The sequence below is a fragment of the Eucyclogobius newberryi genome, unplaced genomic scaffold (genome assembly GCF_026437365.1).
Source record: "Eucyclogobius newberryi isolate DKJ021-1_F unplaced genomic scaffold, fEucNew1.0.hap1 SCAF_2, whole genome shotgun sequence".
In the NCBI taxonomy this organism is placed as follows: Eukaryota; Metazoa; Chordata; class Actinopteri; order Gobiiformes; family Gobiidae; genus Eucyclogobius; species Eucyclogobius newberryi.
The window spans coordinates 3,770,507-3,790,374 of NW_027315834.1; the positions used below are offsets into that span (position 1 = coordinate 3,770,507).

Sequence of the window (19,868 nt, forward strand, 5' to 3'; positions counted from 1 at the left end):
CTGCGCCTCGGGACTAATAAGACTAATTTCTCAGTGAATATGATTCTGATTGTAATAAAACACACAGCGTTTTGAAACTAAAAATGTAGAGAACACAACGTGTCCCCTGGACAGTGCTTCTACTGTCCACAAGAGTCTTCTACTGTCCACAAGATCTACAGTGTGTCAAACACTTGCGCTTCCTGCTTGATTGGCCCCAGTGGCCATAGATCTTATAGAGGGAACAGTGCCATCTCTTGGGGAAATGTGGGCATTACAGGCGAAAGGTAAAGTGAACGGCCAGCCACAGTATCATGAGTTTGACTCCGACATTTGCTAAAACAAAAATAAAAAAAATGTAAAATGATTTTTTAATATAACTTGACAAGCTTGGCGGGCCGGATTGAAAGGCCCAGCGGGTCGGAGTTTGGGGACCACTGCTTTAGCTCCTTCTGAGGCCTTGAACAGGTTCACTTTGGCCATATTGGCAGCTAGGCTCCATATCTAAATCAAACTCCTCCTTTTTTTCTTCTTAACTGCTCCTGCTGCTCCTCCATTTTCCTGCGCAACTCTTCCAAAGCATGCTTCTCCTTCAGAAGCATCTCCTTCAGAAGCTTCTCCTTCAGAAGCTTCTCCTTCAGAAGCTTCTCCTTCAGAAGCTTCTCCTTCAGAATAGAGATGCACCGATCAATCGGCCGCCGATTTAAAAAGCCGGTTTTATGCTGAATCGGCCAGAATCGGTGACCGGCCGGTCCATGTCGTAATTGCCGGTTTTCGGCCGATCCAAACATGCGTAGCAGCTCAGCTCGCCCAGAGCAAAACAGCTAAAAACTACAAGACTCTTTCAGAGCGCGACGGCCAAAGTGTCCAGTTTACATTCAAAGTCTATGTAAACGCGCGTCGAACACCTCCTGCGTTTCCCGCGGCGCGATTCCTGCTTTTTCGCCGTGGAGCGCGGCGCGGAGGGTGCGTTTTGCCGTTTTCCGCTCTAGACGCTTTGACAGGCATAAGCTTCAAAGCGTTAAAATCGTTCGTGGCAGAAAAGTTCAGATTTGTTCAACTTTAGTGGAACACAAGAAGGAGCGAGCCTGGAGGAGGATCAGAGGAGACTGGACTGTGGGGTAAGTTATTACAACTTTGAGACGATTACAATCTACGTGTTGATAGGAATAAGAAAAAAATGTGCGCTGGTGTTCATGTGTTTTGAATAAACACATGACGAGTTCATGTGTTTATTCAGAGTTATCTGCAGAAGAGTAGGGACACATGAAGGAGCCAGAAGAAGCAGCAGCAGGGCTGTCAGAAGAGTTAGTTGTTGTTGTTGTTGTTGTTCTGCTCAACTAGCAGAGAGCTAGCCTACGAGCTAATGTAAATCAAAATACTTTGATGCATTTGAGACATACATTACGTAGATACAAAACTTAAATTACTGACTCGAACAGCGAAATGAGTGACTATAATCTAATGTCAGGACTATTTAACTGTCCCACAGCCTCAAAGACGTGTTCACACAATCAGCTGTGCTCTAGAATCTATCGTGCTCTAGAATCTATAGTGCACAGCTGATTGTGCTTCTAGTGAGTGTGTGAAGTTATCAAAGAGCTGATGAATCTGGAAAATGATATTGGCAACATAAATGTGCCTCATTTAATATACTGTATTATAATAGTAAAAGTTTGAATAATATTGCATTAAATGTACTGGGCTCAAATATAACTGCTGTACAATGTTCTTTTTGAAGATCTGGATTTGCCTTCAGCCCTCCCTGTTGCTCCTGCTCCTGTTGCCCCTGCTCCTGTTGCCCCTGCTCCTGTTGCCCCTGCTCCTCCTGCCCCTGTTGCCCCTGCCCCTGTTGCCCCTGCCCCTGTTGCCCCTGCCCCTGTTGCCCCTGTTGCCCCTGTTGTCCCTGTTGTCCCTGCCCCTGTTGTCCCTGCCCCTGTTGTCCCTGCCCCTGTTGTCCCTGCCCCTGTTGTCCCTGCCCCTGTTGTCCCTGCCCCTGTTGTCCCTGCCCCTGTTGTCCCTGCCCCTGTTGTCCCTGCCCCTGTTGTCCCTGCCCCTGTTGTCCCTGCCCCTGTTGTCCCTGCCCCTGTTGTCCCTGCCCCTGTTGTCCCTGCCCCTGTTGTCCCTGCCCCTGCTGCTCCTGCTCCTGCTGCTCCTGCTCCTGCTCCTGCCCCTGCCCCTGCCCATGCTCCTTCAGGGGATGCTGGCCCTTCTGCTGCACCCACAGGTGTGTAAAAGCATTTGGTTGGATAACAATTTGTTTTTTAGCCCGCGTCATCTAAATTGCATTGTGTGTTTTTTATTTCCTCCAGTCCTCCAGCTTTGAGAGGGAGGTGCTCTGGGACTGACCCTCCTCATGTTCCATCGGCTTCCTCTCCTGCAGAAGGTTCCAGCTCATTCAAAAGAATGTTTAAAATTACAAATGTATAAATTACTATATGAAAATAGTTCATTTGATTTCAATCTGGAACCATTGGAGCTGCATCTTCTGCAGGAGAAATGGACTCCTTTATTCTCTGTTTCCCCCACTCTTCTCCAGGCCATATTAGTTAGTATATAGTTCTGTATTTATATATTATTTTTATATATAGTTATTTATTTTTCTATTTTTCCACAAAATAATTTACATTTTTTTCTAAAACGTGTGTCCTGTATACATGCAACTTTTTCATATAATACTGGGTAGTTTGTGGGAAAATCAGTGGCTAGATAGAAAATCGGTATCGGAAAAATCGGTTTTGGCAGGTCCGACCTCCTTAAAAGCCGGAAATCGGTATCGGCCAAGAATTTTGGAATCGGTGCATCTCTACTTCAGAAGCGTCTCCTTCAGAAGCGTCTCCTTCAGAAGCGTCTCCTTCAGAAGCGTCTCCTTCAGAAGCGTCTCCTTCAGAAGTTTCTGCTGGACTCAGCCTTTAATCTGGCAGACGACGTGGTGGACACAGTAGATTTACTGAAAACAGTGCTACGCTTTTTTTCATTTATTTGACGGATTGGAGACTAGGCCAAAATATCGATAAATCGCGATATTTATTCCCGCACTCGATTATCGATACGTTCTCTACAAGTATCAATCTTTTAACGTTGTAAAAAGCCGCTATAAATGGCTTTTTTCGCCTTTTCGTTCCTTTGTTGAGACACTTTTTTTGGAGTTAGCTCGGGGGCGCACAATGCGAGATTGGCTGTGTAAAAGTGAGACGCGAGACCGTGGATCATATTATAGATCCATGGTCTCGTGTCTCACATTATGCGGGTGTGTGTTCTTGTATAACAAGAACACACACCCGCATAGCACACACTGCTAGACTGGGGAGGCAAACAAACTGCTTTAAACTATAAACTTAGATGACGAACTCCGACGCACAAAACTTTCTTCTCTCGCTCCGCTCAGCTGTGGTCTAGGCTCCGCCCCTTCAAGGGCCAGCGTGACACTCTCATTGAGCCTTTTTAACAAATAGAATACAAGTTGTTTATTTATCATTGTGTTTCAACAAAAAATAAATATAAATTTACACAAAAAAGTATTTATTTAAACATATGATATATCGCACGTTATTATAGACGATATATAATATAAGATAATGTCCATATCGCAATATTATCGCATTGTGAGCCGTGTATCGTATCGTGAGGTACCCAGCGATTCCCAGCCCTATTGGAGACACTGTCATCCTGCCCAACTTCATTTGCAATACCGCCATTTTGCACCGGTGCCTCCACAGATGGAGCAATAAATGAGCCAACAGCGCCCTCTGTAGGAATCTGTATATCAGACACATTCAGCAACTCCAAAAAACATTTATTGGGGTCATTTTAACACTGTCAAACCACTCATTTTGCCTTTCCTGTTCTTCTGGAGGAATCATAGATATCACAACATCATGCAGCTGACAGGCCTCTGTGTACAAACTGGACACGTTATCAAGACGAGACCGAACAGTTTCTACAATCTCATCATTTTTCTTGTACAATCTTACTGCACTTTTTTTAACTTTTGATTTCCTTTCTTCTTGAAGCTTTTCCAACTTATATTCAAAAGCTTTAGCTGTGAGCCTAGACTGTCTTTTATGTGTGTCACTTCCCACATTTGACCTGGAATCATTTCGCTCAACCCTAGTCTTCTGTGCGTACTTGCGGTGGGTTTTTATGTACCTCGAATATACCGATAGACTAGCATTAGACGTAATGTCTAATACCCAGATCTACAGCGGCACTCCCAAGCAAAGCTTCACCCGCTTGATGTGAAAGCACCTCTGAGCCTAACGGGGGAACAGAGTTTGATAAACAATCCAAGTGAAACCACGCGGTACCTTATCACTGTCACTAGCTGTGACATGTGTAGCGCAACAACAGCAGATTTATGAATGAGAAATCCATGCACGTTCGCGTAGAAACGTGAATGAAGAACAAAATGATAACGGTCACAGAACGTAACGTGACGATGATATAAACGAGAACAGACAACAAAAGTCTCCTTCCCTGTGCTCACCCCGTCGCCATTATCCAAACCAATAAACGCAGGCGAGTGCTCTCACTAATTAACCTTACAAATATACCTTAGCACCGCCCTCAAACACTGCAGAGTCATGCTCGTATCCAAGCGCGTGCACAAAACCCAAATATGGCTCTTACAATATGAGTAATACATTTTATTATGTTTTTCTGTGTACTTCTTCACACGTTTTCAAATCACCTCAGTTCAACTAGCGGCCATTATTCAAAGAAGGTGTTGCATTTTTTAAAAGTTTAAATTTAATTAATAATTCATTTTTGATGAGTGTTTGGCTCCATCTTCTGGTGCCTTTTGCGACTGCATCGCTGTCTGGTCCTAATGCAACACAAACTACTCACAATGTTAATGAAAGACATGCCAAGGTTGTAATACAGTTTGAAGAGCCCTCTAATGCAGAGTCCTCTAATGCAGACCCCTGACCTACAGCATGTCATGTGTCTTTGTCATGTTATATGAAGGATTATTATACAAATAAGGATCAATAAATAACCATCATAAATATATATAGCATTTGAAGACAGCGGATGTCAAAACAAAGAGCCAGGATGACAATGAAAGCATTTGCGTTTGAATCAGGCCATAGATTATACAGTCAGGGCCGGCCCAGCCTATAAGCGAACTAAGCAGCCGCGTAGGGCCCCGAGGCGTTAATAGGGCCCCCAATCTGGCAACCCGTCTTATGTGAAGTGCAAGCGCAGCGTGCGCCACTAGTGTAGTAGCGCTGCTGGCGCGGCAGCGCACACAGCGGTAACATATAACCCACAAACCGCATTTATTTGTAATGACAATCTGGCAACTAAGGCACCAAACCTGCGCTGATTGTGCAACTTCATTGTGCGCGAGGAGCTCGAGAGCAAAACATAAACACAACAGAACGTGGTCCTCATGTCCAGAGGAATATATCCCCCCGATGACGAAAAACGAAAGAAGAAACTTCTTGACGATGTAAAGAAACTGCAAACTCAACAACACTTTCCAGGTATTGAACTTCTCTTACAAAGAGACGGTTAATGCTGCTGTTTGAAACAACACGATTCTGTCACGTTAGTTCGCTCAGGCTGGAGGCGACGAGAGCTCTGCCCCGCGCACAATAATATGTCTGAATGAAAGATAATGAGCTTAACATTTACACCAGCCCGGGAGTGTCAGCTGCAGGTGAGGCCGGTGAGGGGCGTCTGTGCCCCGGGTCACTAAGAGGCGGAGATCCGGTCCGGACGAGCGCCGTCTCGTCCAGAACCTCTGATGTGAGACTTTGGAGTGAACAGTGTGCGGCCCCTGTCCCGGGCCCCTGTCCCGGGCCCCTGTCCCGGGCCCCTGTGCAGCCTCAGTCAGAGATGAGCGGGTTTGAGTTTGCGTCCCTCTTTCTCACATCACCATGTGTGAGATCAATCGTGACTCGTGATGTCTGTTTTACTTCTTAACGTGGAATGAGAGGAACGTAAAGGTTTAAGCGTGTAAGGTCCATCAGCCAATCACATCGCAGCATTGTTTCATGCAGGAGTGTGTGATGTTCAGATCAGAACAAACATTTATATTGTAATTCACTTTTAATAGAGCAATAAAACATTTCAATTTATTTAAAAAGCATCATTAGACTAGTTGTTATAAATTATAATAAATTGATAGTGAAAAATAACCAGACATATTATGATTACGTCTGTTATAGAATAATACTATATATTTTCATACAAAAGTGGCAAAGCTGCAGAAACGCAGTCTCTTCACTATAGCTAGGTTTGGACCTTCACTTCTAGTTCTGTTCATTCTCTGGGAATAATATGTTTGTTTTATCAGTGTTAATTGTTAGTCAAGCAATGCTTATGCCATTTGTTTAATTTAATATAACTTGTTTTGTCACTTTGGCAAGAAGGAACAGTTGGGAGCAGTAAAAGATAAATTAATTAAGGATAACTATTAGTTTTACATTTTCAGTTAAAATGAATCAATTTGACCATAATTATTTTTCATAGCCAATATTGTATTGAGTAATTAAGTACACTAATGTATTAATAACTGGCTTTAATCATTTTCTCCTGGCACAGTTTCATCACATCATCATTTTATAGCATTACAACCTCAACATTTTACTCTTACTTTAGCCGGCTGGACCACATTAATTAAAATGCAGCAGAAGACCCAAAAAAGGTCTGAAAATCTCTGGGGGAGGACCCCCAGACCCCCCATGTTCATTAATTTAAACTAATGTGCTAATGTGGCTGTCGACCCTTAACGCCCACAAATACGCCCAAAAACATATCTGGGACATGTGTTTTTTGTACAGGGAGTAGAGGTGATGTCAGCGGAATACCAAGTTGCATTGTGGGATTAAAGTTATCAATATTTGAGCTTGTGAGGTGTTGAGAATAAATTAACTGGCAAACGGATGCCCTGGAGTTTGGGTGCGCTTTGTTTGCGTTGAAGAAAGTTCCCATATGTGAATTGTTTACTGACAATGGCAATAAAACTGATTCTGATGACGTGGTGAGGGGCCCCCAAAAATGTTTTTGCTTAGGGCCCCCTGAAGTCTTGGGCCGGCCCTGTATACAGTGCACAACTCATTTCCTCCAAACGTCAGTACAACAGAAAAGCAGCTTTCAGAGTTGTGTACTCAAAAATGTACTGCAAAGGCCAAAACAGATATCGTGCCTCCTTGTGTGATTCACCCAACTCCAAGTCAAATCCAATCAATTTATTTTTGTATGGCCCAAATTCACAACAACGGTTGCCTCTAAGGGCCACTAGTAAGGGCCAAGTAAGTGCTTACAACTCTTCTCTCCTCTTTGACCACATTTTATTTACTTTTTCTTTCATTAGTAATCCGTATTAGTACTTCTTGTACGACTGTTAACCATCTATTGCCTACTTTTACAAGAATGGATGTATTTATTGAAATGATCATGGAAAAAAAAAAAACCTTCAACTTCCGGTAGTTTTCCGAGTCTATGAAACAAGTTTATCTTTCATAAGCAGCAATAAATGTGTAAAATAAGAGTAGAAACACACTCTCAATAATTCACTTCACGTCCAGCCGAGCGAATAAAAAGAGGTTTCATTTAATTTGAGTTGTTGTTTTAGTTTAGGTTTGTAGCGTTAGCCGACACAAACAAGATACAACGTTGGCCTAAACACTGGATATAAGTGAATGAAACACATTCCTGTACAAATATGTCATTCTCCACTTACCTTCGGCTGTGTTGAGTTGGAGCCGTTGAAGTCGACTTATATGTCTTTTATTGAGAGGATTAGACAAAAATCAGTAACAGCAATAACAGCGTCTATCTTGGATCAGCTGGCACTCCTTACGTCATCAAGCAGCGACAAGCTGCAACACAAACAGTGGCGCCCTCTAGTGGAGCACATAGTAATGATCAGATTAAATCACATCACATCTCCCTCTTTAGCTGATTCCCAACAGCAAAGTAAACATGGGAAACGGTTGTGTACAATCTCAAAAGAAAACATAATTAATTAACTTTACTATTTATTGTTTTTGAAACGCACAGCAACAAAAATGACATAACACAAAATAAACTATTTAAAAGAATTATGGAAGAAAAATATATATATATATATATATATATATATATATATATATATATACGTTCACTCCGATCAATATATACATATTTACACACATACACACATGAATACATACATATCTACACATCACACACATCACACCACACACACACACACACGACCAAACCAGGACTAAACCAGGACTAAACCAGGTCTAAACCAGGTCTAAACCAGGACTAAACCAGGTCTAAACCAGCACTAAACCAGGACTAAACCAGGTCTAAACCAGCACTAAACCAGGTCTAAACCAGGACTAAAACCAGGTCTAAAACCAGGTCTAAAACCAGGTCTAAAACCAGGTCTAAAACCAGGTCTAAAACCAGGTCTAAACAAGGTCTAAACCAGGAAAAAAACAGGACTACAACCAGGACGAAACCAGGCCTAAACCAGGACTAAACCATGGCTGAACCAGGGCTAAACCAGGACTTAACCAGGTCTAAACCAGGACAAAATCAGGTCCAAACCAGGTGTAAACCAGGACTAAACCAGGTCTAGAGCGAGTGCCCGGGACTATTTCTCTTAGTTTTGTTTTTTTCTTTAAACACGTCGCTGGAAAGCCTTGACCACTGACACTGACCTTTGTTAAAATTGTTTTCTGGAAAATTAAACATAAGTAAATCTAAACCTCCAGCTTCATGCCAAAGGTCAGACTTTACGTGAAATACAGTCATTAAGAACTTAATCTTGAGAAAGTTTCCATCCAGCAGAACAAGAGGATTTGTTACAGTGGACGATTCCACTTCTCCACAATAGTCAGGTGACTATGGGGGATGGGGAACATTCTTTCACCCATCCAACATTTTGCTTTGTTTTCTGCAACAGTGTCTTGAATGATGAAAAGGCCATGTCTTTTAAAGGTCTCTTTGGACACATATGTCCTACAGAGGCCATTTTGTTCAGAAAGAGAATCCCTCTTTGAACAGAAATGGAAGTTTAAGGTTCAACATACCTGTCGTATACAAAAGTGTCTTGAAGCCATGTGGCGGGAGAAGCCCTGGCCATTCTGATGCTAATTAGGTACTTAGTGATGAGGGAGCTATAGTCAGCTAACAAAAGGGTTACAGTATAGCACTTATAGCACTTTACAGTTCGGATACAAAGAGGAGTAATCTCAAGTGAAGCTGTAAACACCCTTCATCAGTAGGTTCTGCCTGGGGGGCGGGGCCTACTCATACTAGATCCGCAGATTGAGAATGACTCTTGAATAAGAATCGAAACGTCCCGTTTTTCTAAAACACAGTGTCCAGATGACAAGCTCATTTATTGTAAAACATGAACAATAGAAGTTGTTTGATATGAAAACACATGCATCTGATAAAACTAAGGCTTTTCAACAGTGTGGACCCTAATGTGTCTTAATAAGTTGCCTGACACTGAAAATGCCTTCTCACAAACATCACAGCTGTAAGGTTTCTCTCCAGTGTGGATTCTCATATGTGATATTAAGTGGCTTGAGTCTGAAAATGCCTTCTCACAAACATCACAGCTGAAAGGTTTATCTCCAGTGTGGTTTCTCATGTGTGATATTAAACTGCTTAAGTCTGAAAATGCCTTCTCACAAACATCACAGCTGTGAGGTTTCTCTCCAGTGTGGATTCTCATGTGTTTTATTAAGTTGCCCAAGTCTGAAAATGCTTTCTCACAAACATCACAGCTGTAAGGTTTCTCTCCAGAGTGGATTCTGGTGTGTCTTTTGAGATGACTTGCTGTAGCAAAACATTTTCCACACTGGTCACACTCGTATGGTTTCTCTCCTGTGTGGATTCTCATGTGTGATATTAAGTGGCTTGACTGGGGAAATGCCTTTTCACAAACATCACAGCTGTAAGGTTTCTCTCCAGTGTGGATTCCCATGTGTGATATTAAGTGGCTTGACTGGGGAAATGCCTTGTCACAAACATCGCAGCTGTAAGGTTTCTCTCCAGTGTGGATTCTCATATGTGAAATTAATGTGCTTGACTGGGAAAATACCTTCGCACAAAAATTACAGCTATAAGGTTTCTCTCCAGAGTGGATTCTGGTGTGTTTCTTGAGAGTACTTGCTTGAGAAAAACAGTTTCCACACTGGTCACACTCATATGGTTCATCTCCGGTGTGAATTCTCATGTGTTTAATTAAGTTGCGTGACTTTGAAAATGCCTTCTCACAAACATCACAGCTGTAAAGTTTCTCTCCAGAGTGGATTCTGGTATGTTTCTTGAGAGCACTTGCTTGAGAAAATGTTTTTCCACACTTGTCACACTCGTATGGTTTCTCTCCAGTGTGGATCCTCATGTGTGATATCAAGTTGCTTGATCTTGAAAATGCCTTCTCACAAACATCACAGCTGTAAGGTTTCTCCCCAGAGTGGATTCTAGTATGTTTCTTGAGCGCACTTGCTTGAGAAAAACATTTTTCACACTGGTCACACTCATATGGTTTCTCTCCAGTGTGTATTCTCATGTGTGATATCAAGGTGCTTGATCTTGAAAATGCCTTCTCACAAACATTACAACTGTAAGGTTTATTTCCAGAGTGGATTCTGGCGTGGGTTTTGAGAGTGCTTGCTGTAGAAAAACTGTTTCCACACTGGTCACACTCGTATGGCTTTTCTCCCGTGTGGGTTCGGTAATGAGATAAGAGCTCATGTGATGTTCTAAAATTCTTTTCACACTGTTCACACTTGTATGGCCTTTCTCCTGTGTGAGTTCTGTAGTGTGCCTTGAGTGCAGAAGCAGCGCTCAATGTCTTTCCACACTGGTCACAGGTGAACCCCATTCTTCTGATGGACTTTTAGATCTGCCATGAACACAGAAAAAGAAGACGTAAAGTAATAATAGTGCAAATAAAGAACTTATACTTCTGTCAGTTCCTTATCACTGTTGACTCTATTTTATGGACAAAATAGAGTCATTTTCACAAGCTTCAGAAATTAACAGGACTTTACCATTTCTATAAGAATGTGGACAGTGTAACAGGCTCTGGCTTTGGATGAGGACCGACAGTATCAAACCAGTCTGACCAAGAGCTCTGTCATTTAAACATGTTTACAGTCAACATTTTGGCAAAAAGATGTTGACCATCAATGAACATACAGTTAAACAATTAAATGTGTTTGTGTGAATGTGTGTAAACTGGGAGAGTCATGTTTGATCCTTTGTATTTTTCAATCTCAGTACTTTTTTTCCCAAAGAATGTTTTGGCCTGTAGGCTTTGACAGGACAGTGCAGCGTGAAATGGGAATGAGACTGGGGAACGACATGCAGCAAACAGGTGAAAGCTGGACTCAAACTCATGAGGCCGCAGCCCGCCCCACACAGCAGGCTTCTCTCAATGCTAGGGGTTTGAGAGACTCGACTAAAACAAAAGCACATCGTTTTCTTCTTCAAGAGACACGCAGCAAAAACAGAGACAAAATATGTTTTAGTCATGGCACAAATTGGTCACCAGGGGTCGTAATGCTCCTACACACTATTCCTGGAAAAGTAATTGGCTCTAAAAATGGTAGTTTGGGTCAGTTGACTAAATGGGCAACAGATCACACCTGAGAATTTCATAACAGTCTTGTGTCAGGCAAGTGACTAATGTCTGAACAAGCAAACAGAAACAGGAACATTCAGCAAAAAACATTAAGGATCTTTAAAGATCCCATATCATGCCATTTTTCGGGTTTCGTAGTCAATCCTAAGGGTGTATTTGATAATAGGGCTACAGCTATCGATTCTTTTAGTAATCAATTAATCTATCGATTTTTTTCTTCGATTAATCAATGAATCGGTCAATTTTTTTGTACATTCCGTAAACCATTTAAAAGCATATTAAATAGTTTTTTAAATAAACGTTATAGTTCATTGTAACAAACAAATAACAAATGGAGTTTCTGCCTAAAACAACATATTTCATTCTTAATTTCACATAAGTTTGTCCCAAAAACAGCAACATTTCTCTTCAGTCCAAAGTGTTCCGTTTGTATATAAAGAATATATATATAATGGGCTAATTAACTTGTCACCAGACTTTTTTCATAGTTACAGTATGAATTAATTTGCGTTGCTGTCACATAACTTAAAATAAGACATTTGTTTGTAAAACATTGTGTGTGGGACAGTGATGCTGGTGTTTGGAGCGGTGGCTCTATATTTTGCATTTTGTCACTTTACGGCGTTGGCTCCGTGTCATTGCGTACTTTGTTTCACATCAGATTATTATAACACGGTCGCGGTCCTCCTGCTGTTTCCATGGATGTATTGGCCGTTTCAAGGCGCCGCAGAGGAGCGTGTGGCATGTTTGAAACGTACGAGTGTGACAGGGAAGCAGAGTGTGGAGCGAGTGTGGAGCGGGGGTCTGCGGTGGCGCGGTGAGGACGCGGAGGCTGGGGTGGGCGGAGCTTGTTGTGGTGGTTGCTCGCGGCAGCTCGTAGCACCGTGCTCTTTTACACAACAAAACTCTTCCCGGTCGCACCTTTAATAGATCCATGGGTCACACTCGTGAATTTAAAACACGCCGCTCTCTCTGTTGTGCTTCAGCTGCTTCAGGAAGAAGCTCCGTGGGAAACAAAAGTGCCACTAGTCGTTCCGTGCGCCACAGATTCACGTGTTTTTAATGAAATATGTAAATTAAACGAAGCACCAAAGCAATAAAATAATTGAAGTTTTTTTTGTAATCGAATTATTCGATTAACTCGAATAACCGTTGCAGCCCTATTTGATAATAATAAGTGTTGTGCAACACCCATAACATAAGTTATGAAATATCACCCATATCTTGGACCCGCTCAAAAACCTGGAAATGCAGATGGCTTAGTTTGAGATTCGCCCCCACCCTCGCCAAGAGCGATCTGCCCCCCCCGCCCACCCCGTGACGTAGTCTCAGCGAGAGCGTATGTGCCCTGTAACCCCCTACATGACACAGCGGCACACGGGAGTGCCAAGGTATCAAAGCATAAAACCAAGTATTGCCGCAAGCGGGAATGATCGGCCCTCGCCACGCAGCCGTCGTCACATCGCATGAGGAGGGGTTCTTGGAAGTATAAAGTGTCAGCATGTTCACATTTCAGAGATTTGACAATTTCCCCATCGGAATAAGATGGGCGGTTTCTGTCATCGCTACAGCTACGCCGTAACTGGGTGAAAAATAGGGGGGTTGGTCCCGAGAAGAAGATTTAACTCAGTTGTAGGTTCTACCCCACAAGTTTGAAGGTTCACAAGTCTCTGGATCGCTCCCCGCCTCCTCCCCCCCTTTATACAAGCCTCTCCAGCACTGCCAACGTTTTATTGATTTTACTGAGATGTTTCAGTCGTATGCACAGACTTTGATGGTTTGGTTTACAAGTGATTTCAATGTGCATGTGGATAATATTTGTGACAGAAACGCTAAAGAGCTTGATACTGTCCTTGAAAGCTTCAGTCTTACTCAGCATGTGAGAGGCCCCACCCACAGCAGAGGGCACCCTCTGGATCTCATAATTACAAAGGGGTAAATATTTCAAATGTCAATGTGGTCGATGTTGCTATGTCTGATCATTTCTGTTTCTTAGGACAAAAGCACTAAAACCCAGTGTTAACCAGAAACCGGACTCGACTAGTGCAAAGCAAACCTAAAACAAGATCAGGGTTAAACCAAGACTAAACAAACCATATCTACCAGAAAAAAACATGGATAAAGCATGGATAAAGCATGGATAAAGCATGGATAAAGCAGGTCTAAAGCAGGACTAAAGCAGGACTAAAGCAGGACTAAAGCAGGACTAAAGCAGAACTAAAGCAGGACTAAAGCAACAGTTACTTGGTTATCGCTCAATGCTGGGGGTGTTACTTTGTTTGGTTATTTTTCAGTGTATTTCATAAGGAACTATGCTTTTTCTTTTCATCTCTGAAGCACAAGAAAGAAAGGAGTGAAAAAAAACTTGGAACTGAACCTCTGGAGACAATCAACTCAACTACAACTCTTCTCTCCTCTTTGACTACATTTTTACTTACTTTTACTTTCATTACTAATCCGTATTAGTACTTCTTGTACGTCTGTTAACCATCTATTGCCTACTTTCACCAGAAGGGTGAAACACGTATTGTCTTGATATGTGTAACTGTATTACATGCCACCACTGGATGTCGCTAATGAGTCATGTTGTCCGAGTGGCTATATAAGAGACAGAGAATAAGAGACACTTCCTCTGTAACATGCTATTTGACAACTTGTGAATAAAAGGCTTGAGCACTAGCTCAATTGTTCACTAAACTACGACTCATTATTAGGAGGGAACAACACATGGTACCAGGAGTGAACACAAAGTTTTGCACCAGTTTTTTTGGCAAAATGGAGACGTTACGGCCACCGGGGGGACTGAAGCTCGTCGGTAATGTGGACGACAACGGGCGGTCTTTCAAGCAACAGTTCGAGCTGTACCTATCAGATTTGGGACTCGACTCCAAGCCCGATGCCAGGAAAATCGCTCTACTTCTCACTGTTGCTGGTCCCCCAGCCATCAAAGTCTTCAATACTTTTGAATTTGCAGAAGCTGATGACAAAGACAAGTATGATAAAGTAATCGAAAAGTTTACTGCACACTGTTCACCACAGAAGAACACAGTATATGAAAGGTACGTGTTCAGGTCACGATTGCAACAACAAGAAGAGACTTTTGATAGCTTTATCGCCAATTTAAAGCTAAAAGCACAGTCATGCGAGTTTGGGGATTTAAAGGACTCAATGATTCGTGATCAAGTTGTGTATGGCATATGTGACAAGAGGACAAGTGAAAGGCTGTTAAGAGAGGCTAAATTAACTCTGGAGGAGGCTGAGATAATGTGCCAAGCCACTGAGATAGCCCAGCAGCATGCAAAGACTTAACAATTCAAATACCATTGCATTCCATGACAGCGCCAAAATAGCTGTAATTAAGAATAAAATTAAGAGAAATGCAATGCAGAAAACATCAGATGATGAAACTTACTCCTGCAGACGATGTGGTAACAGACAATGGCAAAACGTGTGCAAAATGTGGTGGTAAAAATCACTTTGCAAAATAGTGTCGGTCGAAGGGCGAGCCTAAATCAGTGAGAATAGTTGAAGAAACTGACCTCAGTGAGACTTTCTTTGTGGGGATGGTGTTGGTTAGTGCAGATACCAATGCCAGAGAGGAACATGATAAATACTCCAATAGTGATGACGCATGGGTTGTGTCACTCCCCATAAATGGAGCACTTGTAGCACTAAGGATTGATGCCGGAGCCCAAGCAAACTTATTCAGCATGACAGACATTCATGCAATGAAAAAAAGATCAACATAATCCGCAAAAAAGTGCTCCAAAAATACTACAATGGAAAGGAAATTGAAAGCAAGGGTCAGTGCAGGCTCAAAGTGACTGTAAAGAAAAAATGTCACTATGTTCTGTTCACTATAGTGCCGGAGGGCAGAGAGTCGCTGCTCAGTGGGGCCACCACAAAAAGACTGAACTTAGTGAAAAGAGTCTCCCACATCAGCTGCCAACCAGGCACACAAACAGTTGACACTATTGTACAACAATATCAGGATGTGTTCAAAGGATTAGGTTCTCTACCATAATACATACAAAATCCAACTGAAAGAGAACGCAATACCAGTGATTCATGCCTCAAGAAGAGTTCCAGCGCCATTACGGGACCGTCTAAAGAAGGAACTTGACCGAATGTGCCAGTTACAAGTAATAACAAAAGTGGAGGAACCAACTGAATGGGTAAATTCAATGGTTTGTGTGGACAAAAAGAACAAATATAAAGAACTGAGAATATTCATGGACCCCGGTGATTTAAACCAAAATATAAAACGTGAGCATTACCAGATTCCAAAGCGTGAGATGACATGTGAGATGGCTGGAGCCAAATACTTCTCCAAACTGGATGCAGCTCAAGGATTTTGGCAAATAAAGTTGGATGAGGAACGCTCCAAATACTGCACATTCAACACTCTTTATGGCAGGTACAGATTTTTGAGAATGCCATTTGGGATCATGTCAGCTTCATCGTGCAATGGGCGGCATCTTAGAAGGACTTGAAGGGGCTCGATGTTATGTCGATGATGTGGTCATATGGGGCTCCACCCTACAAGAACACAATGAAAGACTGAGAAAGGTGCTTCAAAGAATATGTGAGAATGGACTGAAACTGAAACTCGTACTAAATGCGAATTTGGTGTACAGGAAATAACATTTCTAGGAGACAAACTGTCTGTGCGTGGCATTGAGCCAGATGAGAGGAAGATTAAAGCCATCCTGAGCATGCCTCATCCTACTGACAAAAAAGGTGTGCTCAGAGTAATGGGGATGATCAACTTTATTGGGAAGTTTATACCCAACTTATCAGCAAAAACATCAGCGATAAGAGAGCTACTTCATGATGACACAGACTTCAAATGGACTACTAGACACGAGCGTGAGTGGAACACTCTAAAGACCACTCTCACAACTGCACCTGTGCTTGCTTATTATGATCCGACAAAGACAGAAGATCTCGACAGATGCATCAAAAGATGGAATAGGTGCGGTCTTACTACAGGCAGAAGATGAAAGCTGGAAACCAGTTGCATACGCTTCCAGGTTGATGACTAAGACTGAGACCAGATATGCTCAGATTGAGAAAGAATGTCTTGGTTTGGCTTATGGACTTGAAAAATGTCATTGTTATGTCTATGGCCTTCCTATCTTCACAGTTGAGACAGATCACCGCCCGCTGGTGTCCTTCATCAAAAAGAGCCTTAATGAAATGACACCAAGGATTCAGCGCCTCATGATGAAACTACAGAGGTATGACTTCGACCTGATATATACACCTGGCAAACAATTAATAGTAGCAGATGCACTTTCACGAGCACTTGAACTAAATCATGCGAGTTCCACTGACAAAGATGTAGAGGAACATGTGAACATGATTGTTGAGTATCTACCAGTGTCTGATTCGAAGTCAAAGCAAATAAGTGAGGAAACTGCTAAAGACATAGAGTTACAAACTGTCATGGCACACAAAGGGTCATGTGCAAAATATTACCACTTCAGATCAGAGCTCAGTGTGGCAAACGGACTGTTGCCGAGAGACAAAAGGATTGTGATTCCTCACAGTTTGAGACAGGACATTTTACAGAAAATACATGAAGGACATTTAGGAGTCGAAAAATGCAAACGACAAGCCAGAGACGCTGTATATTGGCCTGGCATCAATAAAGACATTGAAAACATGGTTGGAAGATGTGAAACGTGTCAGAAGTACCAGAGTAAACAGGCACAGGAGCCAATGATGATTCCTGATGTTCCTACTGCACCTTGGAAGAAAGTAGGAACAGATTTGTTTCATTATAATGGAAAAGACCATTTGTTGGTGATTGATTACTACTCCAACTACCCTGAAATTGCCTTGCTCACAAGTACAATTGCAACCAGTGTAATCACACATGTCAAATCTTTCTTCGCCAGACATGGGATACCAGAGACTGTGGTTAGTGATAATGGTCCTTGCTACAACTGTAGGAGTGGCAGCAGTTTTCACAGCAGTATGATTTTCACCATGTCACCTCCAGTCCTCAACATGCACAAGCTAATGGGAAAGCTGAAAAAGGAGTGCATATCATCAAGAAGCTTCTAAAAAAAGACCACAGAAGGCAAATCAGATCCGTATCTCGCTCTTTTGAGTTACAGAACAGCACCTCTTGAGTGTGGTTTTTCTCCAGCAGAACTGTTGATGAATCGCAAGTTACGCACAACTTTACCTTGCTACACAGAGACCAATAAGAGTGCAGAGGTACTAGAAAGAATGAACAATCTGAAAAGGAAACAAAAACTGAATTTTGACAAGTCAACCAAACTATTATCACCACTTGCGAAGATCAAACAGACAAAGAAAGCAACTGTTCTTCTGGAAGTGGGACCAAGATCGAACGATGTGAGAACTGAGGATGGAAATGTTCCCAGGAGAAACCGTCGTGACCTTCTGAAAACCAAAGAACACTTTCAAGAGATTAGTGATGCTGAAAATGAGCACGGTATGTCACTCCCAGACGTGTAACCTGAAAAGAGATCCACGGAAAATGAACTGATGAATGTTTCTTTAGCACAGCCCGCTTTAAGAAGGCCTGAACGTCAGATTAGAAAACCTGTTAAGACTAAATTTGTGAACTTGTTAACCAGATATTCTGTGGCTTATGTTAATAAAAATAAAGTTGAATAACATAAGCTAAAAAGTTGACTTGATGTTTACAGTATTCTTGCATTGTTTGTTTATTCAATACAGAATATTAATGTGTGCAATGTTCATAACTAAAGAAAGGGGGATGTCTTGATATGTGTAACTGTATTACATGCCACCACTGGATGTTGCTAATGAGTCATGTTGCCATATAAGAGACACTTCCTCTGTAACATGCTATATGACAACTTGTGAATAAAAGGCTTGAGCACTAGCTCAATTGTTCACTAAACTACGACTCATTATTAGGAGTGAACAACACACGTATATCTCTCATAAGCAGCAATAAATGTGTAAAATAATAGTAGAAACACACTCCACATCCAGCCGAGCCGATAAAAATAGTTTAGTTTATTTCATTTGCGTTGTTGTTTTAGGTTTGTAGCGTTAGCCGACTAGCTAACGTCACAAACAAGTTAAAACGTTGTCCTAAACGCAGGATATAAGTGAATGAAACACATTCCTGTACAAATATAATGTCATTCTCCACTTACCTTCGGCTGTGTTGAGTTGGAGCCGTTGTAGGTCTTGGGTTTAATCAGATCAAAGCAATGAAGCCGAGAGTCCAGTGTTACTTTCTTCCTCTGCCCAGTAAACTCATAACCGTGGTGCAGAGGCTGAGCAGGCGTAGGACTCGTTGCAACACGATTTTGTTGATCACATGAAGCAGAATGCAGGACATACGGACCAGCTGCGGCAGACACACGCGCGAGGCGAAAAACACAACCAAAACAACAACACACTTCCGGCTACCCACAATGCACCTCTCTTTCTTAAAGGGGCCAGGCCGGCAAAGACGTCCCATGATCTCATGGGCTTTGTACTTCCAAAGCACCGAACGTCAAAGAGGGCGAGGAAGGTGAAGAAGAGTCTCCCTGGAATAAAGCCGGTTGGTCTCTGACACAACAACTATTCTAGTCACAAAAACACATCATGACCTCATGGGCTTTGTAACGCCAAAGCGATGGGAGGAGTACTTTTACGGACTACGACAGAGTCTGAGGACTACGAAACGTCTGAGGAATAAAGTCTGGCGGTAATGCAACACTCGGATGCCAACCGCCATAAAACAACAACAACAACAACAACACCTATGGACAGGACTACGATAAAACACCAAAGAAGAAGAAGAAGAAGAAGAAGAGCTAGTCTCCGGTCTGGAGAGACGGGAGATGGCGGAGGAGAGTGGATCGCTGGTCGAAGACGTTCTGGACGGCGTGGAGGAGCAGCCTTTTCTGGCTGCACGTGCCCGGAAACGTAAAAAGTCCCTTAGCTCGTCCGAGGGTTCTGGGAATGAGCAGCAGGATGAGGCTGGAGCTATTGTTATCCGGAGTGAGAGCAGAGACTGTAAGGTGATCATAAAGCTTGCACAGGATAGTGCATCCTTTAAGGAGTGGAATTCAGTGGCATTGTCAAAGAGCCTAACTGTAGCTGTGGGAGTGATCAAGAGTGCGAGTGTCCTTAGAGATGGCTCGCTGCTGGTCGTGTGCAAGGACGCGGCTCAGCAACGGAAGGCGATTGGAACTAAACGTCTGGGTGGACATAGCTCTGCCTACGGGGGATGCAGGTTTGTACTCTTTATGGTGGATGTTGTAAACTGTGCTGCTCA

At 42.5% G+C, this 19,868-nt stretch overlaps 1 protein-coding gene across 1 annotated transcript in view; it reads right to left on the reverse strand.

Annotated features, from left to right (window-relative positions):
• The window catches only part of LOC140368450 (uncharacterized), a 109,401-nt gene that overhangs the window by 32,716 nt on the left and 56,817 nt on the right, over positions 1 to 19,868 (reverse strand). Inside the window, exons 2-5 of the mRNA XM_072455491.1 lie at positions 9,390 to 10,846; positions 7,793 to 7,811; positions 3,613 to 3,738; positions 517 to 644 (exon numbers count right to left, since the gene is read on the reverse strand). Coding sequence (XP_072311592.1) covers positions 517 to 644; positions 3,613 to 3,738; positions 7,793 to 7,811; positions 9,390 to 10,825 — 1,709 coding nt within the window. The 5' untranslated portion in view covers positions 10,826 to 10,846. The remainder of the gene's footprint in view (positions 1 to 516; positions 645 to 3,612; positions 3,739 to 7,792; positions 7,812 to 9,389; positions 10,847 to 19,868) is intronic.